This window comes from Marmota marmota, unplaced genomic scaffold (assembly GCF_001458135.2).
Source record: "Marmota marmota marmota unplaced genomic scaffold, marMar, whole genome shotgun sequence".
Lineage (NCBI taxonomy): Eukaryota > Metazoa > Chordata > Mammalia > Rodentia > Sciuridae > Marmota > Marmota marmota.
In genome coordinates, this window is record NW_026000240.1 from 29,751,400 (window position 1) to 29,778,375 (window position 26,976).

Genomic DNA, 26,976 nt, shown 5'->3' on the forward strand with positions numbered 1-26,976 from the left:
CCCCCGTTTTTTTTTTTTTTTTTTTTTTTGCATTTTATTTAGAGACAGGACCTTGCTGAGTTCCTTAGGGCCTCTCCAAATTGCTGAGGCTGGCTTTGAACTTGAGATCCTCCTGCCTCAGCCTCCTAAGCCCTTGGGATTGCAGGTATGTGCCACCACGCCCTTAATGACTGGTATAAAGTTTGGGGAAAAAATAATGTTTAATGCACGCATGTGCATTCCCTGTGCGTGAAGAGGAGCCGCCACGTACCCGCTCTCCTCCCGGTCCAGCAGGGCGTGGTAGGACGCCACGTCCTTCTGCAGCTGGCACTTGCGGGCCAGCAGGTGCGCGCGCTCCTGCTGCTGCTGCTCGGCCTCCGTGCGGATCTCGCGGAGCTCGGCCTCCAGTCGGCCCACCACGGCGCCCAGGTTCTGCAGCTCCATGTCGTGCCAGTGCTTGGCATCATGCAGGGTGTTCTCCAGGCCTCGTTTCTACGAAAGAGCAACCTGGTTCACGCCCAGGGCGGACAGGCCGGGTCCTGGAGGGGCGGGGGTGCAGAGCGGGAGGAGGGTTGGGCTGCCTTGGCCGGGGCTGCCCAGTCCTCAGGACAATGGCCTTGACTGTTTGGATACTGATGGGCAAACGTCTCCGTGGACTCACGGAAAAATTAAGAATTGTCAGGAGGCCAGCGTTTGGTTTAGTGTGATTCGATCTCTGTCCATCTATCTGTGCATATATATATTTAATGGCAAGGAGGGGGAAGAAAGGAAAAAAGGCAGGGGTGGGGGAAAGGGGAGGGAAAGGAGAGAGAAGAGAGGACTCACAAGATGTTTTTCAAAGAAAAATCTCCTCTAGTCCTGGAATGCTGCCGGAGCCCTTGCCCTCTAGTGCCTGAGGCCGGGCCATCCATCCTTAGGTTAGAACCCGTGTCCTCCAGCGCCCTCTCCCAGACCACTGCAGTTGGAATGGAGTCTCTGGCCTTCCACGCTCAGCATTTCCTTCTAGTATTTCAGTAGCATGTTCCAGCTCGTTCACTGTGGGCTTCTCACTGAGCCCCACCCCCTCTGAGCCACCAGCCTGGGGTGCGGCTGGTTGATCTCTCACCTCATTTGAAATTTTAGTGGTCTTCCCTAGGCTGATGACTCCTGCCTGGGAACCTCTGGCACCCTGTCCCCCCAGCTGTGGGCGGTACTGAACTTCTTCCTGGAAATATATTCTCAGACCTCAGATCAAGGTATTCCAAATGGCGCCTTGTGGTTTCCTTCAGAATCTGTTGGCCCCCTGGGTTCTGAATCAGTGGGAGCTCAAAGCTCTTTCTTCCCTTGGAAATGCAATCATCACTCTCTCTGGGGCTTCCCTCCTGTATGGGCTGGGAGATTTTCACATTTGTGTCTTCTCCTTCCCAGACTCCAGGACCCAGGATCACCTTTCTCCTGGGGTCAGTTTAGTGGCCTCTTTGCTCATCTCCCTGCTTCTGTGAACATTCCCCACACAGCAAGCACAGTGTGTGTCCAGAGCCCAGGTCCGGGCTTCTGTCTCTTCTGCTTCACCTCATCCAGAGCTCCGCAGCAGGGGACTGAACTCACAGAAGATCACTTAGTCCCCAGGTCTCTGGAGACTTGAAGGGACTTGTTGGATTTCTAAACCCTCCAGAAAGCAAAATGGCACCTGTCTGTGGCTTTTGTGCCTGACTTCCTCCCAGTCCTGGTTTAGTGAATGTTGAGTAGACTTCAGTCTGCAGCATTGGGGCTTGCATTTGTGGCAAAGAGGACTGAAAGTCCAGCCAGCATGGCCATCTGAAGTTTAGGTGGGCAGTGGGGACTTGGGGTGCACATTTATCCCAAAAGTTAGGACCAAAGGGTCTAAATGAGGTCACCGGGTGGCTGATCATGCCAACTCGGGGTAACTGAACTATTAGTTATAATTTTATATGATAAATAATAATAGATGCCATTTATTGACTGACCCCTCTGTGCTGGGCACAGCACTAGGGCTTGACATGCATTACCTAACGAATCCTTCTGGTCACTTCATGAGGTAAATTACTATTCTGATCTTACAGTGGATCACATTTCCAAAGGCAGCTGCTACCATTATCACCATCCCACACGGTCTTTCTCAATGTGACCTTGTCACTGCTATTCCATCAAGAGGGGGGTTTATCTCCTTTCCTGTTGGAGCTGGCTGGTCTTGTCATTGCTTTCATCAAGAGAATGTGGGTCTGAGCCATATTCAGGGACTTTGAAACCCAAGTGTCAAGAGGCCTGGTAGCTTCTGTGCTCCATCTCTGAGGGAAGCCAGATGCCACATCAGAAGTCCAAGTAGACTTTTGAGACTTTGAGACTCTATGAGATGAGAGACCCCAGCTAGCTACCCGGAGAGGTCACACAGCTAGAGAAGGAGATGCGTAACCGAACCACCACACATGTGAGTTGAAGAAGCCACTCCTGGGTGTCCCAGCCCCGACAGGTGCCCTTGGAACAGAGAAGAGCTATCCCCGCAGAACTCTGCCTAAATCACAGGAGGAGGGAACAAATGATTCCCTATTGTCATAAGCCACCAGATAGATACGCCAAACAGAGTGGACCCTCACTTGAGGCTTAGAGGGGGTCACACAGCCACACCCCCTCTAGCATCTGAGCAGCAGTCCCCAATCCCATAGGACTGCTGTACCTACTAGAAAAGTAGAGTCAGAGGTGGACGCCGTGGTGCATGGAGCCCTGCAGACCCCAGCCCTAACTCTGCCCATCTCTACCTTCTCTGCCACACTGACCAGGAGGCCTGCGGCTGACTCCCTCCCACGTGGGGGTGATCACCCTACCTGCCACCCACTTCCATGCCGAGCTCTCTCATTTCTGGGGTTATATCAGTTCCTCCACTGAAGTCCCTTGGATACTAATTAGTCTTGTGTCCTCAAAGCACTTGGTTCAGTTCTAGGAATCTAATATGTCTTTCAATGTGAGGCATGGAGTAGGAAGAGCACGTGCATGTGCATTCTCTCATGGGATCCTCCCGGAAACACTGAGAAGTGGGTGGATCGTGACTTCACCCCCGTCTTGCAGAAGGGAAAATATGATGCAGGAATTGGCCATTTACATAGGTGCTGAGCGGTGGAGCACACCTGGCTGATTCGTTACTCTTGCTTTTGCTGTCCTCAGATCCTTTCCTCTCATCCCCTTGCCTTGACGCAGATCCTGTTATTGGCCTTGCTGGACTCCAGAGCCTCTCAGCTGCACGAGGATTACATGCACCAACTCCTTTACACACTCGGACGTGCACCGACAGTGCTTGAGGGTAGAGCAATACAAGGGCTCCCGGAAGTGGCACCTTGGAGGAGCTATGCCTGACTCACCCCAATAGAACTTCAGTCCTTTGGGGACTGCAGCATTATTAACACAGGTGGCCACTGGTGTCTGCAGGGGGATGGTTTCAGGACAGCTGGGGAGACCAAAATCTGTGGATGCCCACGTCCCTTAAGGAAAATGGTGTCGTATTTGCATATAACTTATGCAACCCTCCTGTCTTTTATCCCTAACCCATGTACATGCTCTGTGCATTTTTGTTATACTGTATTGTTTAGGATGCAACAAGGAAAAAAAAAAAACCGTACATATGCAGTACAGGTGCAATTTTTGTTTTCAGAATATTTTCAGTCCAGGTTTAGTTGGATCCACTGATGTGGGACCTGTGGGTACAGAGGACTGACTATAATGACTTTCATAAAAATTAATTAACTGCAAGAGTCCCGCCTGCAGAGCACAATGAGTCTGGGAGCAGGTCTTAGGCTGAGTTCTTCAGAACTAGAGCCTGGGACAAGGATATTGGAATTTCAGACAACCTGTCATTCCTTCTCCTATAAATAACAGATTGTTCTCAGGAAAAGGAGGGGAGAGGAAAGCAGAACAGGGAAGGGGAAGGTGCTGAGTCAGGACCTGGCTCAGCTGGAAAGCTCTGGAGTGTGAACCTTTCCACCTTGGAGCAAGTGGGCTGGGCTTTTACACCCCCCTGTCAGGTCAGGTCAATCCTGACCTTTGGGGTCAGGATCCTTCTGTCTGATGAATGGCCATTCTCTGGGGATGAGGCTGCTGAAAAGGGGCAGCTGTGGGTGTTAGCCACCAACATTCCCAGCAGCATCCTACTAAGGGATGTCTTGGTGGGCACTACGGTGTCCACTGTACTTGTTAGGATTCAATCTTTGATGATCCTTGGGAGTCAGAAGACCTTTCAGACTCCAAAGTCGTGTGCCGTGAGATGGGATTCCTTTGCAAACGGTGACCCATGTGCATGATTAAAGTCTGTCAGTCGAGGGTTATAATTAACACAAGCAATGCCAGGGCTCTTCTTGGCCACTTACCAGAGCCCGCAAGGATTCCGTCTCGGCCTGGAGGCTCTGGACTTGGCACGAAGTGTTGTGTAACTCTACCCTGAGGGTAGCGGCCAGCTTCTCTTCCTGGGTCTGGGACACGCAGGCCACCTCTGTGTGTTGCTGTGGAGAGGCAGGTCTCAGGGTGAGCAAGGATGAGTCAGGAGCCTGGATCCCTCTCCCTTCCCAGGCTTCCTAATCCCCTGATTGCCTCTAACCAGAGGAAACACCCTGTCCAATTTAAAAATCCCCCTCCTCAGCGGGGTGTGGTGGGGCATGCCTGTATCCAAAGGGAGGCTGAGGCAGGAGGATTGTGAGTTCAAGGTCAGCCTTAGCAACTTAATGAGGCTCTAAGCAATTTAGCAATCCTGTCTCTAAATAAAATATTAAAAAGGGCTGGGGATGTGGCTCAGTGGTCAAGCGTCCCTGAGTTCAATCCCCAGAACCACCACCACCACCACCACCAACAACAACAAATCCCTCTTCTTTACTGGCTTCCTCACCAGTACATAAAAAAGTTCTATTTAGTTTAGACATAGAATGCAAATGAAATAACCTTCTAAAGACTAGATGGTAGACAATCTCCTTTTCTCCTTGTGCCCTAATTAAACAGTTCTCCTGTTTCCCATTTCTCTCACCTCCTTCCAGCCGTATTTCATATAGTTATGTGTTGATTAATGATGGGGATATGTCCTGAGTAATGTGACATCAATCTATGCAGTTGTGTGAACAGCACAGAATGTCCCTTACAAACACCAAGATGGCTTTGATGTCACTAGGTGAGATAATCTCATGGGATCACCATTGCATATTGGGTCCATCATCTGCTGAAATATTGTTATACGGAGCATGGTTGTATTTGTAAAATAAATATGGATCACTCCCTCCCTTGCTTTAGCACAGTACTTACTACATCTTGAGAATTATTCTACATCAGTTTATAGAGATAGATTACATTATTTTCTTTTAAATTATACATATACACACACACACACACACACATATGAGGCAAGCACTCTACCACTGAGCTACACCCCCATCCCAGAATACATTCTTTTTAATGGCTGCATAGCCTTGTCTTGTTTGGAAGAACTGTAATTTATTTAAAAGTCCCTACTAATGGATATTTAGATTGTTTCCAAATTTCCCCCATTACAATGGTGCAAAGAATTACCTTCCATTCCTCATTTTACACCCCAAGGTATGTCTCTCTGAGGGGGCATTTCTCTGGTTACATTGCTGGCTTAAAGGGCATGTATTTGTGATTTTTGGAGAGCGCTTCCAAATTGTCCTTCAGACAACCTGTCATCCCTTCCAGCTCCAGAAGACAGTGCCAGCTGCCCCCACATCGTCCTTAGATAAGGGATCATCCATCCTGATCTCCATTAATCTGATAGTCTCTGTTTCCTTGTGAAAACCAACTATGAAAACAAGAAGTGAGAAATGCAGATTCCTGGGGTCCTCTTTGCTGGGAAAAGGTGAAAAATGAGAGCTCACCCCCTCATTTTCTTCAATGCAGTCTGATGGACTGTCTCCCAGTCAATGATGTGGGAGGGGGAAAAATCCCATTTTCTCCTCTAGGTTACTGACTTCCTGAATTTACTACTTTTTTCTTTTGCCACATATGAACATTATTTATAGAATACAAAAATAGTCCAATCTCCTTGCCTGGCTGAGATACCCCACGCTGAGAGGCTCTTATCTCAGTCATAGTATCTCCAGATCTTGCTGTTCAAAGGCTCCAAAGAGCTCCCAAGAGTGACCATTGAAGGCCTGGGAGTGGCTGAAGGAGAGCAGAGGTGGGGCCAGCTCTACTGGTCAGCCAATGGCCATCCTTCAGTCCCCCAAGGTCTCCCTGCCCACAGAATGCAGGCGACAGTGAAAGAAGAATGATAATCGTATGAGTACCTCCTGGGTCACTCCGGGGCATCCATTTTTTTTTTTATGATTATAGAAGCTTTTTAGAAGCTTAAAAGCATGGAAATATGGCTGCATATGTTTTCTATATGTTAAAAGTAACAATAGCCAACCAATGGGTGTGTGAAAACCACTGGGAGCTGAAGACCACTATGGCTAATTAATATGCATAAGGTGCTCACTCTGGGCCGAGCATCATGTTAACAGCCTTAGGTCTATTTTCTCATGTAACCTTGACAACCCTGTAACGCAAATGCCCTTATTATTCTCATTGTCCCCGAGGAGACAGTGGTGCAGAGAGATTGAGTTATTTGCTCCTGATCAGATGGCCCATAGGGACAGGACCAGGAGGCAAGTCCAGCAGGACCCCAGAGCTTGGCTTCCAACCAGTATTGAATGCTGCTGTCTCTGCCAATCCATCCATTGAAGACCTTTGAAATGGGAGGGGCCTTCCCCTAAAACTAGGTGGATCGCTCTGTTCTTACACATTATTGAGCAAGAGCATCACCTGGGATCTCAAAGATGCAGGCTCTGAGGCAGGAGATTGTTGGGGACCGCAAATCAAGTCAAGGTGGCGCCTGGCAGTTTGCCAGGAGGAGTGGTTTGTGAGGCAACGCCGCCGAGCCATTTCGATGGTGGGGATTCCTTATTGGCTGACTGCTGTATCTAGATGATGCTAATTGAGTCGAGCTGTGTGTAATCAGTTAGGTATATACACCTCTGCTGTTCCGCAATAAAGCGGTCCCCACTACCTTGGATTCCTGCTACCTTGAGTTCTCGCTCAGTTCCCGCTGAGTTCTCCCGCAATAAAGCAGTTCCTGCTTCAACCTTCAAGTTGCTTGTCACCTCCCGGTTATTTTGCCCAGCCAGACTGCAGCAGGAGATCCTGAGGCAGACCCAGGAATCTGCATTTCTCACTCTCAGGTGACACCAGGTCCATGGAAGCAAAGTTCTAGATTGCTATATAAACTGATAAGACAGCCTCACCTGCCATTGATAGGAGATAACTGAAAAATTAATAAAATCAAAAACCAATACTCTTACATTTTAGCCACCATTGTCTGCTAAACTGCCAAGTCTCTAGGTCTATTTTTCTATTTGTTGAAAGGTGAGATTAATAACAGAGGTGTTAAAGACCTGCCAGCATTGGACAGACTTTCTTCTAGTTTAATCCTCAAAGAGAGAAAAAAAATTCATTTGGTCACTCTGAGCTCCAATGTCATCTAATATTGTATCCCATGCCTCAAATCAACAGAGTGCAAGTGAGTAGTAGCTTTAACTCACCTAAAAGTACTTGTTTTTTCCCGATGGATTTTTAGATTCATATTTTCTGGTTATTATAATAACTCTATTTCTATTTCCATTTCAACCCATTGCCTCCAGATTTCTTCTCTTGGATCAAGTAGTAGGTGTGCTATCTTAGTCCCTGAGGATGGGTACAGGACCCTGTATGTAGGTACTCAGGGCAGCTGGTGGAGTGTGTGATGAAATTCAAACATATTGGTCCCCAACCTTTGAAACCAGCTTGAAATCATGGCTCCTCTGTGCAGGAGCTGAGCTGCTCATGTTTGCACTCCATCTATATTTCTGGGGCAGGAGAGCAAATGATGATGATATGATGATGATGATGATGATGATGATGATGATGATGATGATGATGTTGTTGTTGTTTGGTGGTAGTACGGGGGATAAAACATTCTAAAGACTAGATGCTCCATCACTGAGCTACATCCCCAGTCCTTTTTATTTTTTTATTTTGAGATGGGGTCTAATCTGCTCAGCCTGGCCTTGAACGTGTGATCCTCCTGCCTTAGCCTCCTGAGTCACTGGAATCACAGGTATGCACCACTCACCATGCCTGGTACATATGTGTATTGTAAAATAAAGATTTTCAAATTTCAAAAATTTTAATCATAATCAAGTATTTGAGATTTAGCCTTTTGGGGAATACAAGTGTAGGAAGAAAAGGGAAATAGAGCCATCTCCAAACCTGCCCCACTTTGCTGACCACCTTTGCCATTCTTCCAACAGCCTTGGCCATGACTCTGAACTGGAAGAAGTGCCACCAGCCTTAGGGAAGAGTGGATGCTCAGGAGGAAGCAGAGGGTGGGGAGAGCGGTGAAGGTCCCAGATGCTAAACTAGCTGGTGGATTCTTGGCAGATCTTGTACCCAGCATGGCCACTCGGGGGTTGCAAGGTGACTTCTGCCTTCCCCCAAGCAGTTGCTCTGTGGGTTTGAGCAAGTCACCGGAGCTCTCTGGTTTTGGCAACTGGTGAACAACATCCTTCTAAGAACGTTGTTCTGCTGCAGAGAGCAACTGCCTGTCTGGGCTCTTACACACTTCCCAGATTTCACAAGAACATACTAACCTCACTGTGTTCCCTGTCATAGGCAAAGGGGAAGCAGTGGTCCCCTGGAGGCCCAGGGGCTCCTGGTCTTAGCTTACAGAAGAGAAGGGAACGTTGGTTAGTTTGGAAAGATCCTGAGAGAAGTCTGGCATAATCTTCAGTCCTCAGGACAAAGGCATCCCCAGGCTCATATCCCAACAGATACCTCTTGCTTATTTTTATTTTTGACTTTTTTTTTTTGTGGTTTTGGGGATTGAATCCAGGCCTTGCACATGCAAGGCAAGTGCTCTACCAGTAAGCTCTACCCCAGCCCTTTTTTTGTTTTGTTTTTGTTTGAGACAGGGTCTCACTATGTTGCTCAGGCTAGTCTCAAGCTCCTGGTGTCAAGTGATGGTCCTGCCTTAGGCTCCTAAGTGCTGGGACTTACAGGTAGGTGACACTATGTCTGGCTCACCTGCTCCTTCTAACGATGAATCAGAATTCCTCCGTATTTGTGATCTGTGTAGTTCAGCCTAGTAGTTGAGAGCATTGATGGCAGTACCCATCTAGACCTGTCAAGTGCACAGAACAGTGACTGGCCTTTGCTAAGTGCTCAATAAATGCTCTGATGGCACTGCTTTCCTGGGTGTCTCCTTCTGCCCTGGGGAACAGTGGCTTTTCTATCCATTCCTTCCTCCTGTCCCTACCCTAGCAACCTCCACATTAGATTGGGGGTACCTTGTATGTAGAGGCAACCTCTCCCCTGTTCCCCCCGCCCCCACCGGGGGATCCTAACATGGTTTTTTACAACTAGAATATGCTTGACAGTTTCTTTTTTCTTTTCTTTCTTTCTTTGGAACTATGAATTGAACCTAGGGGCGCTTTACCACTGAGCCACATCCACAGCCTTTTCCATTTTTTTTTTTTTTTAATTTTGAGACAGGGTCTTGCTAAGTTGCAGAGGCTGGCTTTGAATTTGCAATCCTCCTGTTTCAGCCTCCCAAACCACTGGGATTCCAGGTATGCACCACCAGACCCAGCAATTTTTATTGAATGTCTACAGTTTGTGCCAGGTACCTGCTAGGAACTGGAAGAAGAGGAGAATATACCAGGAATGGAATTAGACCAAATCTTCACATTAGAAGGATCAGTTACCATTATTACAGCAGTTGAATATCACTTTACAGTCATGGGATGTTATGTGTTTAGTTAAGGACAGCTGTTGACAGGTAGCACACATATTCCTAATCTCCCCTAGCTAGATGTAGGATTTATTTGGGAAAAGGCTGGATGGCATTCAGTCTACTCTGGTGACACGGGTCCTCCTCAGCAGGAATTGAAAAGAAGTGTGTATCTCACTGGGTAAAACTTCATTACGGGCAGAACAGCTGGCCTGAGTAGGCAAGCATAATTTTCTCCTTGAGTTTATATAAGAACTGCCTGGCCACCTATTAAAAAATGTGGGAAAAAAATAAAAAAGAACTGCCTATCTGTTGAAGCTGCTCTTTTTTGGGGCATAGGAACAAGTCTCAGCCTCTTGAGAAAGCTGCTAAATACAGATGAGAAAATGGCTTTGTGGACTCCCAGTCTGCCTGGGTCGTTAGAAAACACACTATATTGATCAAAGTAGCAGAAGAAGCTCAGCCATGAGGGAGAAGAATAGATTCTCCTTCTTAAAATAATTGTTGGAGAAATCTGAATTAAAGTATTTTTGTAATAACCCTTCCTCACTGGCTAACCTATGACTTGAAAACTAGTTTAGTACCATAAACTAATTAAAAATGACAAATAACTGGGGACATATATGCAACTTATATCATAGGACCAACCACGACAAATCAGTAATTAAAAAATACAAAATCTGGTGAAAAATGGGCAAAAGATAAGAGCCAGTAGTACATACAGAAGCAAATATGTATGAAGCCTAGTATATCAAAAGATGTTCCACCTTCCTTTTGGGAAATACAAAATAGAGATAGAATGAATAAGCATTGTTTACCTAAAATATTGGCAAAGAGCATATGTACTATATTGGTGAGGATGTGGGGAAAAGGGTAATCAAATATTTCTGATGGGAATGTATATTGTTGCAACTCTTGTAGAGGGTAATTTGGCTCTTGCTTCTCAAAGTTACCAGGACACACGGTTTTCAAGCCAGAAATTCCTTATCAAGGAATTTATCCAACAGATCCATTGCTATATTTTGGAAATGATGGATGTACAAAATTATAGATTATAGTAACTATACTCTTACTTGTAACAACAAAAGATTGGAGGCCACCTGCATGCTATCAACAGCACAGAGGCTAAATGGGTTCTGGGGCATCCATTAGCCAGAGCAGGGGTCACTGACTTTTCCTGTGAAGGACCAGAGAGTAAATATTTTAGCCTCAGCAGGTCATGTGGTCTCTGTTGCAACCATTCACTCTGCTAATGCAGTGAAAGTGCAGGCATGGATAATATGTAAATGACTGTGTGTGTGGCTGTGTTCCAATAAAACTTCATTTGCAAAAACAGGCAGTGAGCTGGTTTTGACTTACAATCTGTAGTGATATAATTTGTGATATAATATCATACAGTTGTAAAGTAATCTGGTCTGAATATTACAATTTGTGGATTTATATATATATATATATATATATATATATATATATATATATATATAAAATTTTTCTTAAAGGACACAAGAAAATAACATTAATTCACTCCAAAGAAAAGAACTGGATTGTAAGCTACTTTTCACTTTTGTACATTTGAATTTTGAATGAAGTCAATGTGTTATCTTTAAAGTAAAAATATAAATGATTTTAAAACTAAATAAAGGGCCAGGCACAGGGCTGCACGCTTTGTAATTCAGCATCTTGGGAGGCTGAGGCAGGAGGATTTCTGAGTTCCAAGCCAGCCTCAGCAACTTAGTGAGGCCCTAAGCAACTTACAGAGACCCTGTCTCAATATAAAAAATATTAAACAAGCTGGGGATGTGGCTCAGTGGCTATGTACCCCTGGGTTCAATTCCTAGTGCCAAAAAAAGGGTAAACTGGGGCCCTTTTGCCAAGCTCTCTACAACGTAAGCAAATATGGAAATGCTAGGCAATTCTTCTTAGGGCTTCCTGTGAACACATGGGTGCAGCCATAGCTGTGGGGAAGTTCAACCTTTTGAATTCCAAACAGCTTCATTCAGAGACTTTGGAAGCCCTGAGCTTGCTGGGTGGCCTGTTTCCAGGAAGATCACACATTTTAAGAAAAAGGTCAGTTGGAAGAAATTCTAGATTCTATTCATCATCACGAACTGGCACCCACAGGAAAGAGGAAATTTGCATCATATTCTTGAAAGTGTCTTTTTTGGCTCCCCAGAGCGTCATTTTCCTGTTGGTCCTATGGACCTTTGAAATGGCAGCATTCTGTGAAAGAAAACCTTGGCAGAAACATGGAAAAGCTAGGAGCTCTCTGTTCCTTTCCTTCTTTCCTTCCCATTCCATACACTGGTAAAATGGGAAGTAAGATAGCTGCTGCTAGCCGGGCGTGGTGGTGTATGCCTGTGATCCCAGTGGTTGGGAGACTGAGGCAGGAGGATCTCCCATTCAAAGTCAGCCTCAGCAATAGTGAGGCGCTAAGGAACTCAGTGAGACCCTGTCTCTAAATAAAATACAAAATAGGGCTGAGCATGTGGCTCAGTGGTCCAGTGCCCCGGAGTTCAATCCTTGGTAACCCCCCCCCCCAAAAAAAAATAGCTGCTGCTTATGAGGCTGTCATAAGAATTTGTACTGATTCTGTTTCTTTTTTCTCTTGGTGGTCTTAAGGATTGAACCTGGAGCTTCACACATGCTAGGCAAGTGCTCTACCAGTGAGCCTCATCCCTAGCCCTATCATGAGAATTGAATGAGCAGAAAAGGTTTACTGTTCAGATGTCAAAGATTTATGGTTCTCACCCTGTTATTAGTTTTATTCCTGAATTTTAGGTCTTTTAAAAGTTTTGATTCTAGGGATTGAACCTAGGGGGCTTTACCACTGAGCTACATCCCTGGCCCTTTTAATATTTTATTTTGAGACAGAGTCTCCCTAGCCTCAAACTTGTGATCCTCCTGCCTCAGCCTCCTGAGTCACTGAGATTACGGGTGTGCACCACTACATCCAGCTAGGCCTTTTAACAATGATTGATGGAATGATTGTCTGAGCCCACAGGTTCCACTAAAGTTTTAGGGAAGAAGGGTGCTAAGATATCTCAACACAGCCAACATAAAGGCAGAGCATTAGATTTCTCTTTTTTATTTGTACCTCCATAAAATGGAAACGCCTCAGTTTAAAAATCTAGGAATGACAGCAAGACCTTTGGTGATTTCTCAACTTAAGGTGGTCTTTTTTTTTTTTGGTACTGAGGATTGAACTCAGGAGCACTCAACCACTGAGCCACATCCCCAGCCCTATTTTGTATTTTATTTAGAGACAGGGTCTCACTGAGTTGCTTAGCACCTTGCTGTTGCTGAGGCTGGCTTTGAATTTGTAATCCTCCTGCCTCAGCCTCCCAAGCTGCTGGGATTACAAGTATGTGTCACTGCATGCAGCCTCAAGGTGGTCTTCTTAAGGCCACCTGACTACAGACCTGGGAATGCATTCCATGGTGTGATGTTGTGATACAATGAGAAATATATATTTTTCCTATTTGGGCTTTGTCCCTGGCTCCTGGGCAGAACTCTTAAAATCCTTACAATTTCCTAAGTAATAAGAACCAGCCTGGGGCAGTTCACAGGCCAACCTCAGCAATTTAGCAGAGACCGTGTCACAAAATAAAATATAAAACGGCTGAGGATGTAGTTCACTGATAAAGTGCCATAGGTTCAATCCCTAGCACCAAAGAAAAGAACAAAGAAAGCCGTGGAAGCATCTTTTGTTATAATTACTTTTTGTCTCCAGGGCCTGAAATCGCTCAGGTTGTTAAAGGTTAAAGGAGTGTGTCCTTTCTTAAGTCATTCCTAACAAACCCCTTTCAGCCACACCTGAGTTTAGGTTAAGGAGATGTCTTTGGGGCTACCCTTAAGGACGGGGTGCTGGTGGCTTGGGAAATTCATTCATGTGATGAGGAGATTGGAACTTTCTGCCCCACCCCTGGTCCCAGGGAAAAAAAGAGACTGAATCAACGATGGTGATCTGATCGATCCTACCCAGGAAATGAGTTCTGCACAAAACCCTGAAAGTGTGGGGCTTGAACTTCCAAGTTGGGGAACAGGTGCTGGGAAGGTGGCTCTTGGTCCCACACACAGCTGGTCATTAGTGGAAGAGGTCCAGACTTGTGATTGTCATCTGTGACGACGACAGGGCATTCTTATGGGACTGAGCCCTTAACTCGTGAGACCTGATGGCAACTCGGGTGTCAGAATTGAGTTGAATTGTGGGACACCCCGCTGGCATTTGGAGACTACACGTTTTGTGTGTTAAATCAAAATGATAGGAGGACATTGTTTTAGATGAAACTCCTGCACCCGCCCCCAACAGACCAGGCTAGAAATCAAAATGGAGTCACTCACGCTAAAGTTCCACCTCATTAAGCTAAAACTAAGCTGCTTCTGACCTTCAGAGAAATCATCAGGATTAGAGAGAGAGCAGCCAAATTTCCCCACACCAACCCATTTCGATTCACATGATAATGAATTTCTTCTCTCTGCTGTAATCTTTACCTGATGCTTACCAATCGGTGGTTTTTTCTATTGTTCTGTCTCCCAGGTCCGGTTTCCCAAGGAAAATAACTTTGAAAGGACCAATCTACTTTTTTATTGTTATTTCTGCTTTCTTCAACCCTTTTCTGTCTATAAAACCAACCTCCTCTGCTCACCACAATACTATTCTGTCTTATCAAATGATGTGTTGCCTGAGCCTGGAATTGAAAATAAAGGCGATTAGGATCATTAAACAAAGTTGTAATTTTGTCCTCTGGCAGGAGGAGTGTCAGAAGTTGTGTGAGAGCATAAGGGGAAAGTTTTAAACTGGGGGTGATGGCACACACCTGTGATCCCAGCAACTTGGGAGTCTGAGACAGGAGGATCACAAATTGGAGGCTATCCTCTGCAACTTAGGGAGACCCCCTATCTCAAAATAACAAATAAGAGGGGCTGGGGTTGTGGCTCAGTGGTAGAGTGTTTGCCTAGCATGAGTGAGGCACTGAGTTCAATTCTAAGCACCACATTAAAAAAAAATAAAGATATTGTTTCCATTTACAGCATATATATATGAAGGGCTAGGGATGTAGTCCAGTGATAGAGCATGTGCAAAAGAAAAATAAAGTTTTTTTTTTCTTTCTTTTTTCACAAGGCTAAACAGGAGGTCTAGAGAGTAGGAGCACATTGTTTGAAGTTCCTGAGTATCCCTAAGTACCTGGAGTTAGGAAACCACAGCAAATACACAACAAAGAGCCAGACTTCAGGAACATGCATTCTCTGAACCAGCCTGATTCTGCAACCCCTGAACCATACAGCTCAGAATCCTGGACCCCCGAGGTTCCTGACACCAGACCACCCTGGCTGAAGGGAGTGTGGTCACTGTACTGACTTTGGCCAGAACTAGTTTTAACAATTAAAAACCAGAAAAGAGTTGGCAGATAGGTTGTAGCAGGTGCTCATGGCACCTGCCCTCATCCCTCAGGTCCTCAAGGTTTAGCGCTTCCTGGGCTTCCCACTGGATTCTGCCTCTCTGTCTGAGAGCTTTCCCTGAAGCCTTTGAAAGGTCACTCTGTTAGCAGATGGGGGAGGACTGACAGGAGAGAGCATTAATACCCCAGCTCCCAGCCTCTCCCCTCCTGCAGTCTAGACCCTTTCCCAGAATCCCCCTGGGCCTATGCGCCAATCTCCAGGGGGTAGCTGCTTTCATAATACACTCTTTGTTGGCTCCCTCTCTGCTTCTCCTTTACCGGGAATTTTGTGGGTCTCCTCCCTGCGCTCACTAACTTCCCAATAAACTGCTTCCACTTCCAATATTTGTCTCAAGATCTGCTTCTGGGGGAACTTAAACTAAGACATGAATTAATCATGTTAATTAATTTTCAGCCTCCTTGGGCTGAAAGGTAATTAAATGCATGTTTGCATTCTCTTTACAAAAGCTTTTGAAAGCCGGCGTGTGCGCTAAGCCATTTCACATTTATGCTCTGCTGCCAAGAAACAGACAAGAGACGCTCAGGACGGGCAAATGTCAGCCGCCGAGGGCAGAACTGCAGCTGACAAAACTATTTATTGGAGGAATTCTGGCTGTCAGTTCTGATCTTTGTTGATGATCAGAGGAATCCACTCATTCTGCAAATATTTTCTGAGCTCTGCCTCTCTGCAAGAGGCCCAGGAAGCCCCGGCCAAACGAAAACAAGAACTGTCTGTTTTCTCTGAGATGTAGCTTTCAGATTACTCTATTAAAAAAACACTAATGAATCTGTTCAGAATTAATGTTGGAGTTACTGTTGGACTGGTAATGATTCTCAAAGGGGTGAGGTGTGAATAATAATGCCCAGTTTCTTTTTTCTTTTTTTCATAATAGGCAGGATTTAAGGACTTCCTTCCTTCCTTCCTTCCTCAGATCAGGCATTGAAACCAGGGCACTTGACCCACTGAGCCAAACCCCTAGCCCTTTTTATTTTGATAATAGTCTTGCTAAGTTGCTGAGGCTGATCCTCAAACTTGGGATCCTCCTGCCTCAGCCTCCTGAGTCGCTGGGATAATAGGTGTGCACCACTACTTCTGGCTAGCAGGATTTAGTTTTGATAATTTTGATGGCCCTGCCTTTTGCCAAAGAAAAGGCTACTACAGTATGGCGTACATCCCAGCAATGCTGGGACAGTTGTAAAATTGCAAATCCCACTGGGCCTCTGGGATTTAGCTTTGGGAACAGAGCTAGGAAAGAAACCATGCAGACCAATGAAGCAAAAACATCCCTGCATTAAGAGCCAGGGGGGTTGAATTTGGTGCTACCATCTTGCTGTGGAACCTTGGAAAGTCAACTGTGATCTCTGGGTCTCAAGTTTCCTTACCTCTAAAAAGAGGGAATGGGATTCGATCACATGTTTCTCAAAAGAAGAGGCAAAGCTAAATCCATGGTTTGGCCTCACTTCACCTCCTTGGTCTATATCTGCTACCAGTTTGGGCAGAAGTGTATGGGGGGGTCATTTTCTGGAGGTGCTGGGTACCATTTGCCACAGAAAGTGTTGGTAGTGACCTGGCTCAAGGAATTGATGAACAGAAAGGAAAGAAGTTATCAAAAAAAAGGCCAAGGGGTGGAGGAATGGGGGATTATAAGATGTTTCTTGGGTTAGTGAAAATGGGGGGGGTTCCAGAACTGGGAAAGATCATTGCTGGTTCCTGTTGGTCCTTGGGGGTCCGGGGTGGGGGTGGGGGGCGTGGCAGAAGAAAGCACAGAACGGGCTCTCCTGGTTTCCTTGGGTGGCTTTTGTAACCATCACTGATTCTCAAGCCTGGCTGCGTGTTAGAATCATCCAGAGAGCTTGGCAAAAACCACAAAGTCCCTCCACTCCTTCTGATTTAATTGTTCTGGAATGGAGCCTAGGCACTGGCGTTTTGGAAAATGCTCTGAGGTAATTCTGCTGGGGAACCAGGATTAGAACTTCTGACTGAAAACTCAGAGCACCAAGGTGGCCCTCTGGCCTTTACTCAAACAGCTACCGTCTGTCCCCACGCCTTTGCATTCTCCTTGCTCTTCTGCTTTTTTGCATCCTCTGCCTCAAAATTCAGCACCAAGAATGGGTGGGAGACAGAGAAGGGAAGAACAAAACATCTATATTCTAGCACAGGGCGCAGTGGTGCATGTCTGTAATCCTAGTGGCTCGGGAGGCTGAGACAGGAGGATCGTGAGTTCAAAGCCAGCCTCAGCAACGGTGAGGTGCAAAGCAACTCAGTGAGACCCCATCTCTAAATAAAATACAAAATAGGGCTGGGGATGTGGCTCAGTGGTTGAGTGCCCCTGAGTTCAATCCCCAGTAACCCCTCCCGGCCAAAAACAATCTTCTGCATTCTATTTTTCTGGTTAATTCCTTTGCTGTTCGTGAGACTTTAATAAAAGTTGCTTTCCCCCCCTTGAGTATAATTCTTACTGCTTAAGAAAAATTTGAGAAATAGTCAAAACCAAAAAAGAAAAAAATACCTCCAAGTGTCAGAATAATCTGTTACTCCAAGAAAACCACTGCTAATACCATTAATAGGCCTTTCTTTCTTTTCCTTCTCTTTTCTTCTTCTTTTGTGATGTTGTGGACTTGCTTGAATGCTTTACTCTATTGCACATACCAGGCACGGACACACGGCTACCAGAAGACCAAACAGGGCTAAGCTCCTGTTTTTTTTTTTTGTAAATAAAGTTTTATTGGAACACAGTCATGGTTGTCCCTCCCTTGGTCTCTGGTGGCTTTCATGCTACCGTAGTGGAGCTGAGCAGTTCCAACAGAGACCATTCAGCCTCTGTAGTCTGAAATATTTACTATTTAGTCCTTTCAAAAAAGCTCGTTGGCCCCTAGAATATACCATTCTGCTTTTTCCTGTTTCCTCATTTACCATGAACATTCTCCCATCTTCTCGTAAATACTTTGTAAATGCCATTCCTAAGGACTGCTTTCTATCTTATGGCACACAGCATAGTGAGCTTGTGGCTTAGCCTCTCTCCTATTATCAAACATGTATATACTTTGGCTCCCATTTCCTTTCACTTTTATAATGCTTCAGTGAGTGTATTTGGGCATTAACTATTAGTATTTTCTTTTTTTATTGCAGTGTTGGGGATTGAACCTGGGGCCTTGTGCATGCTAGGCGAGCACTCTACCACTGAGCTATACCCCAGCCCTTATATTTTCAGTTATTTTTTTTTAAGGATATAGGTTTTTCAGCTGGTAGATATGGAGCTTTTAAGGCTCTTGATATATATTTCCAAATCCCTTATTCAAGGGTGTTATACTGGTTTGTGCTCTTCAATAACCCAGCAAAAAAGCTACTTTTCTGCATACCTGCTGGGATTATCATTTGAACCATCTTCTGCTTTTAAATAGGTCCACAAAAAATCATTATTGTTTACATGTATTAGTGCACGCCTGTAACCCCAGAGACTCCAGAGGCTGAGGCAGGAGGATTGCAAGTCCAAGGCCAGCCTGGGCAACTTAGGGAGACCCTGTCTCAAGATTTAAAAAAATAAATGAAGAGAGCTCTGGGGTGTAGCTGAGTGGTCACGTGCCCCTGGGTTCAATCCCCAATACTGAAAAAAAAAAGTTAATATGTTAATTTGTATTTTTTCCATGTTAAATGAGACTGAGCTTGCTGCTCAGCCATTGCATTTCTTCTCCTGCAAGATGACGCCTTTCATGTTTGCCTGGGCTCCTTGGGCGAGGGGCTGGGTGCAGGATGCTGGCCCTGCCTCTTACCTTAGCCTGGAGCAGGGCTCCTGCCTCCGCCCGATTCTTTTCAACGTCTCTCTCCCACTGAATCCTGATTGTCTCAAGGATGCCATCCAGACCAGTGCCCATGGGAACATTCATTTGCTCCAGCTCAGACCCTGCGAGCTGTTTGTACAGCACCTTTACATCCTGAAAACGACAAGAACACCCCAGGTAAGTTCCAGGAGAAAAAGCAAAGCCATGGGATTCTAGCCAGCAGAAGGCCGGCCCCGCACACAGGACTTTTGCTTCTCTCTGCCAAACATGGGTCTTATGGAGACGGGCAAAGTCCCTATTCCTCCTCCTGGCATAGGAACCATGTTCCCTTCCCAAGGGTGCATTTCTTGGGCATTACAAATGCCCAAGGCCATATCCACAAGGCCAGGCCCCAAGCAAAAATCAAAATACATAACTAACTAAATAAAAACAAAAACAAAGTATGCAAGAATACTTAGGCATAAAGTCAGGCTAGGCTAAAAGACATTTAAGGATAACTTTGGAGTCTCTAAAGGGTTACTGTCAGAGCGTGGTCTGAAATGATGGAGATAGGAGCAGCAGGAAGTGGGCTTACAGTGGCTGGTTAGCTTAGGTTGGACACAAAGAGGAACTTCCTGATGGGAGTGTTGTTAAGTGGGTTTGGATTCTTTTAACTGGAAGAACTTTAAATGGTGGACCAGACAATAATGTGATGAGGTGATTTAGAGTCAGTGCAGTGCTGGGGGAACTGGACCAAGTGACGGTAGAAGGTGTCCTTTCGTCCTGTCACTCAAAGATCTGACCTAGTTTTATTCATGAGTGTGTGTGATCCACAGTTTAGGTCTGAGCTCAGAGTTATCTTGTTGATCCTAGACAGGGTTGAAAAAGTATCTGGAGTGGAATGCTTTGGGGAAGGAAATACACCCTTCAGTCAAAACAGGTTCCATCTCTCTCTCTCTCCTCAGCTTAGACCTGCGGCTTCCCTCATTTATGTAGCATCCTGGTTCCCGAAGCCATTTGAGTTTTGACTTCTAGGGAAACCTGACCCACTTCGAGGATTTGATAGTATTTCACTGGTCTTTTCCCTGCAGACCTGGGCAGGCAGTGAATAATGCAGAGAGGCCAAGAGGAGTTCTGGTGGCTATGGCCAGGCCAGCACCTTGTCCCTGTGGTCAACCCTGCCATCCCGGTGCCACCCACCTCTTCGTAGTTCCTTGACAGAAAGCCAAGTTCTTCTTTCAGACTTTCTATTTGACTCTCCAGATCCATCTTTGCCAAATTAGCTTCATCAATGACTTTATACAGAGAGCTAATTTCCTCTTCCGCTGCCTTGCGAAATGGCTGCTCATTTTCATATCTGCAGGTAAAGGAACTCAATCAGCATATCTGGCTGACCCAAAAGAAAAAAAAAATCAGATTACAGAGACTACCAGAAGGCCAATTATGGGACAGACAATGAATGTTTAAAAAGTTATTTGTTCCAATAACTTTGAGACCCCTGTTGGTTGTTCCAGGGTCAATTTCCTAACATGAAAGTGATCGCAGCTAACATCTGGTAAGCTGGCTTCATGGGCTGCCACCCTCCTGGGGCCTTTGGAGCTCAGCCCTCTAGGGAAGGCTTGTCCAGGAGTTCAGATCCCTGTAAGGGGTCCAGCATCCTCATCGCTGTCCTGAATTGTCCTCCTTTTCACCTGAGGACCATTTAATGGACATCACTGAGGTCCTGCTAAGGACCAGGCTGGGGAATCCCCAAATGGGGACTGTGCTGAAATTCCCAGCTGTGGCTGCAAACCCAAATGGGGAATGTGGATGAGGGACCCCAAGGGAAAGGTGGGGGTGGAAGTACACTGCAGAACTCGATGTTAACCTATAGGGGCGCTGCTGCCCAGTTTCTCTCCACTGTGTGGGAAGGGGCTCAACACAGATCTCTTCCAGAGAAGCAGGAAGCTAGGATTTATATATGAAATATCCAGAGTTTTAAACACCTACAACGTATGTAATAACATGCACGTGTGCACCAGTGTGTGTACATGCACACTCATGCGTGCATGCACACACACACACATCTAAACTGCCTACTCTGTGTTGTTTCAATCCTAGTTCTCAAAATCTCTGGTTTGCAGCAGAACTTTCTTTCTAGAAACTACCTGCCATCTTTGCCGATTTCTCCCGGTGCGGTTCCCGCCCTTCCTTGGCTATGACATGCAAACTTCACACCTGACCTCCATCCGTTCCCCAGAAGGGAGGAGTCGCACACTGCTCCTTCCAGGAAGCCTCTTAGGGTCTTAGAATTATAAGGGACTTTAGAGCTCCACAGACAAACCCCTGCCCCGTGACAATCCCTCGATGGCATTCCTGACAGACCATCATTGCAGCCTCTGCTTGCTTATTTCCAGGGCTGGCCAAATTGTCACCTTTTAAGGTCACCTTTCCATCTTTGGATTGCTTCCTCCAAGAGTTTAAATCTCGATTCCTGTAAAACTCTTGAGTTCTAATATCTGGAACACCCAGGGTCCGCTGACCCTTCCATTGGCAGTCCTACAGATATTTAGTGTCCTCCCCCCACACCCCATCCCCACAAGCCTTTTCTTTTTCAGATTAAATGTTTTCAGTTCCTTCCTCCATTCCTCAGGTAGATGGCTTCCACGTAATCGTCAAGGGCAGGGACTGCGGCCTTCCCCTCTTTGCGTTCCCTGCACCCCACTTTAGGCTTCAGATATATTTGTGGACTAATCAGAAATGCTTCTATTGGTCTGTGTCTATCTTAAAATATGAAACAAGAGAATTGAACTCTGAACTCCAGATGTTGCTGGATGAATTCAGATTCCTGTGAGGCCCTCTGCTCCTTTGTTTGACTCGAATTCTTTTCATCGTGGTCCCCAAGATTGATTTTGTGGCTTTTCGTCTGTTAGCACATTTGCTCATTTGATGACCCGCCGTGTTTGCTGCTGACTCATTTCGAACCTCCTGTCAACCTGAACCCCGGAGCATTTCCACCAGAGCTCCTCAAAGCCCGATTTCCCCCAACCCCAAAGTAGAAGTTGATATCTGTCCTCTTTCAGTTTCACTGGCGCATTGTTCTAATGTGTGGTGGGGTCATTTTTAATGCCAATTCTGCCATCCTTAGTCTTCACGGTCCCTCTTGGGTTTGTATGACCTGTCAGCGGGGCTGGGGATGTGGCCCAGTGGTAGAGGTCTTTGTTGGATCCCCAGCATGAAAAACCTAACCAACCAACCAAACAAACAAACAAAAAGTTAAATGAAGGGATCAAGGAGACCTGCACCTTGAATCAGCTCTCAGGGGGTGGCTTCTGAAGCATTCTTGTGAACCCCTTTCTGTAGGATTAGATTTTCTACCGGAATGTATTATTTAGGAAGGAATGTATTGTCAATCGGGATTTGTTTGTGCCCTTAGGTCCCATATAGACTTTTTTTTTTTTTTCAATTTCTCTAAGGATTCAAAATGCCCTGTGATGCCCCCAAGGCTGATGTAAGATTTTAGCCTTCTCTTGCTCCCCTCTTTCCCTATCCCTCCACCCTGAAGTCTTCAGTGAGCACCTCTGAGCTCCTGACACCCAGAACGGCCTGGCCTAGCCCCGCCACTTCTCCTGGGCTCCTTCACCACCACTCAGCTCTGAATTCGTCGCGTAGCCCTGAAAGCTGGACAGGCATTCCCTCCTCCATTCTTATTTCAGTAAATAGAATCACAGGTCTTCTCCTTAGCCCAGGTTCAAAACCTGGAATTGACCTTTGCTTCCTCTTTTCAGACTGGGTATGCAGATTATTGTCAGATCCTGCCGATACTTTCTTAGATGGTTGCTTAAGTCAGCCCGTGGCTACCGTCCTGAGCCGGCCCTCAACACCTTGTGCCTGAACTACAGTGGCCTCCGAGTTGCCTCCTCTAAGTGTGGCTCCAGAGTGACCATCATTAACCACACAGGGTCAGTGTTCTGATCAGAGGACTTCAGCCTCCTTAATAATCAGATCCACCTTATTTCCCAACAACTCCCAGTCCTGGCCCAGTCCCCTCTCTCCTGCTAGCCTTGTGGGAGCATCTTGCCAGCGTATGTGGGAGACTGAGGCAGGAGGATCATAGGGTTGAGGCCAGACTCTGCTACTTAGCAAGACCTGGTCTCAAAATAAATCACATATCTCTCATCAATGCAGAGACCTCTTTAGAGCTAAATCTGGTCTCCATGAGTCACTGCTCATCATCCACTCTTTCTGTGGGTTTCGCTGCTCTTATATTGGCACAATCTTCGGTAGGACTGACAAGGTCTCCTAGGACTTGGCCTCTCTCTGGGTTTCCAGCCTTATCTGTGTTCCCCACCTCTGTCCTTACACGTGTGCCTTCTCGGTGGCCAGGCCAACTCCTACCTGAGCTTTGGGACCCAAACTGGGTATCACCTGGCAGAGCTAAATGACCTTCCTCACCTGTGCTCATCCATCCTGCAATGTCATTATCCCTACGGCGACTTTACCATTGGCCCTGAGGTCTGGAACCACGTCCCGTTCACCTCATTCCCAGCACCTGGCATGGCGCCGGGCACAGAGCTGGCATTCAAATATTTGTTGAATTGATTCGTTTATTGATTCAACAAGTATCTGTGGAGCATTTATCTCGAGCCTGGCACTGTGATAGCGAGAAGTGAAATAGACCAAGTCCTCGCTTTTTGGTGTGTCATGTGCTAGTCTGTGGCGTGGAAGAAGTGTGTGTGTGTGAATAAATAAATGCGTCAGTGGATGAATGAATGAAATAAATTGCAGCCAGTTCCTCCCTTAATTTCATACTATTATGAAGTTCCATTTTAAATTTATTCATTTATTTATTTTTGTGTTACTGGGGATGGAACCCAAGGGCGCTTTACCACTGAACTAGATCCCCAGTCCTATTTATTTATTTATTTATTTATTTATATTTTGAGACCAGGTCTTGCTACGTAGCAGAGTCTGGCCTCAACCCTGTGATCCTCCTGCCTCAGTCTCCCACATTGCTGGGATTACAGGTGTGTGCCACCATACCTGCTATTTAAAAGTTACTGCATGTGGCTTTATGTCCACTGGAGTCTCTCTTTGCATAGCTGTCAGAGGCTGGGGTGCTGGTTTCACTCCATGGGGCTGCTCTGAATGGGACGTGGGTGACCCAGCCACACTGTTTGAGAATTTCCTTGACCCCAGGGTGACTTGTAATGGAGATACATTTAGCAGATGGAGAAACCTGGGCTCTCAAGTTTACCCTAAGGTGTCCTCATCCTTAGATAAGATGGTAATGGGATCAGGTTCTTCTGTGGAGACTCCAAACCATGTACTTTTCCTCTCTTGTCTTCATCAATTTAGGGGAAGAGTCCCTTGAAATAATCCCATTGCCCATCCACGAACCCAGCTCCCAGGATGCTCTCCCTCAAGGTCTTCCTCATTTTGCTTCTCCATTTGACCACTGTTTCCCAAACTTCACTCTTCTATATGATTTTGCTCTAAATGCATATCCCCCCGAATCACTATTTACTTTCTATTTTTCCTTAAATGTAGCTACTGAAAAGGTTAATCTTGGGCTGGAGAGGTAGCTCAGCTGGTAGAGTGCTTGCCTCACATGCATAAGGCCCTGGGTTCAATCCCTAGCACCACAAAAAATAAAATAAAGTAAATGTGCTGGGCATGGTGGTGCTTGCCTGTAATTCCAGCAGCTCAGGAGCCTGAGGCAGGATCTCAAGTTCAAAGCCAGCCTCAGCAATTTATCGAGTCCCTGAGCAACTCAGTGAGACCCTATCTCTAAATAAAACACAAAAAAGGCTGGAGATGTGGCTCAGTGGTTAATCACCCCTGGTAGCCCCTCCCCCAGTAAATCTTAAAGTTTAAAATCTCTTTTATAAAATAAACTTTAAGTTGCTACTCTAAATGGTGCTACTATAGTGGGAAAATAACCTCATGGGTCATAAACAGAAGATAACTATAAGAATAAATACATCACTGTTAAAAATAAAATGTTTGTTCTTATATTACTTAAAACAACCTGCATAAATACTATGCACATCACACATGAAGAAATACTGTGTTAAACTTTATATCAGCGGTTCTCAGGCCTGGGTACATGGTAAGGTACCTGTGAGGTTTAAAAATCCTGAAGCCCAGGCCCCACTGCCAGGGATTTTGATTGAATTATTACTTGGGGTTTGTGTGCTGGTATTTTAGGTATCCAGGTAATTCCAATATGCAGCCAGGGTTGCAAGCCCTTACTCTAAACCAGTGTTTCTCAAAGTATGGTGTGAGGAGCAGCAGAATCAGCACACCTGGGAACTCATTAAAAATGGAAATGTCAGGTGCCACTTCAGACCCTTGGAATCAGAAACTCAGGGTGGGGCCCAGCAGTCGGTGATTTCTGTAAGGTCCCAGAGTGATCAGGATGCACCCAAGAGCTTGAGAACCCTGCTCTAAACCAAGTGCCCTTGGCCTAACATTTATGGATCTGGAGTCTCCTGGGCCTCTGTTATCTTACCCCAGCCTCCCATGAGGATGGATGTGGATACCAGGACAGTGTGGTCTGTGTTGCCCAGGACTCTGGGGGCGTGGAGGGGACATCCCCTCTGCTGCAGAGCCTTACCTCTCTTTAAAGTCATCAGCACCTGCCTGGAGAGTCTCATTCTGCAGCATGAGCCTGGCATTTTCCAGAACGGCCTCGCCCACCTGCAATGACACACATCAAGGAAGGTGAGGTTTCTGACCACTGTGACCTGCGTGGGACACAGAGGCTCTGGGGAACAGGAAGCACCTTTCACCAGGCGAATGTTTTTAGAATTAATTTCCCTACATGTTTTTAGAATTAATTGAAAAGGGGGAGGAGGAAGACATTAGAAGGCCCAACTTCTGGATGTCTCTTAGGAGTTTTTAGAGTTTGATTTTTGGAACAAAAGGATCATTCAAAGGCAGACTTGCCCACAGCCCCTCTCACAGTGAGGAGCTCTGACTCTCCTGGGAAGAGTTCTGACTCCTTAAGACAAAGTGTCACTGGCTTTGCTTAGCAACTGTTAACACTATCCGATCACAGATGCCTCTGAAGCCCGTCGAGATGAAATCTCTAGACCAATGCAGCCCAGCAGGACTTCCTGTGGTGTCGGGCAAGTTCTAGATCAGCACGTACAACACGGTGGCCACATGTGGCTACTGACACTCAAGATGGAGCAAGCAGGGGCTGAGGGGCTGAAAATTCAATTTAATTTAAATTTAAATAACCACACGTGGCAGGTGGCCACCATGTAGTGTGACGGTAGAATTTCATTCACCCTCAGGGTTTCATTGGAGGCTTGAAGAGTAGTTTTCAAATTTGGTCCCCCATAGGTAGGGACTAGTGTATGTAAATATAGTGTGCTTATATATATATGCACACACACACTAGTGTGTATATATACAACACCCATATGTATTTACACATATACATAAACATATATACATATATGCACACATACATATGTGTATTATTTATATATATAGCAAGTTCTTTTAAAAAATCTTTTATTTTTAATTGACAAATAATAATTTCATGTATTTATGGGTGCCATCTGCTTTTTAAAAATGTTTATTTTGCATTGTGGAATGATTAAATCAAGCTAATTAACATGCTTGGCACCAACAATCCTCAGGGAAATGCAAATGAAAACCACAAGAAGATATATCACATTGCACCAGTTAGGATGTCTGTTATCAAAAAGATGAAGGATCACAAGTGCTGGTGAGGACGTGGAGGGAAGGACTCCTGATGGCAGGGATGTGAATTAGTGCAGCCACTTTGGAAGACAGTCTGCAGGTTCCTCAAAACACTTACAACCACATGATTCAGCAATCCCACTTGTGGGTTTCTATCTTTAGTTGCAAGTTCTTTACTGACTAGAAGAAGGACTCCACACACCAAAGACAAAAGACAGGAATAAGATCAGAAATAAATGGGGGAGGATCCTAGTTTATCCCTTCTGCAGTGTGCCCGAGGGCCAGGCCAGAACAGAGAAAAGATTAGTTTTG

At 45.7% G+C, this 26,976-nt stretch overlaps 1 protein-coding gene across 1 annotated transcript in view; it reads right to left on the reverse strand.

Annotated features, from left to right (window-relative positions):
• Bfsp2 (beaded filament structural protein 2) overlaps positions 1-25,645 on the reverse strand; it is a 27,591-nt gene extending 1,946 nt beyond the window's left edge. Inside the window, exons 1-5 of the mRNA XM_015487309.2 lie at positions 25,565-25,645; positions 20,167-20,323; positions 18,979-19,140; positions 4,335-4,466; positions 251-471 (exon numbers count right to left, since the gene is read on the reverse strand). Coding sequence (XP_015342795.2) covers positions 251-471; positions 4,335-4,466; positions 18,979-19,140; positions 20,167-20,323; positions 25,565-25,614 — 722 coding nt within the window. The 5' untranslated portion in view covers positions 25,615-25,645. The remainder of the gene's footprint in view (positions 1-250; positions 472-4,334; positions 4,467-18,978; positions 19,141-20,166; positions 20,324-25,564) is intronic.
• Between the last annotated feature and the right edge of the window lie 1,331 nt (positions 25,646-26,976).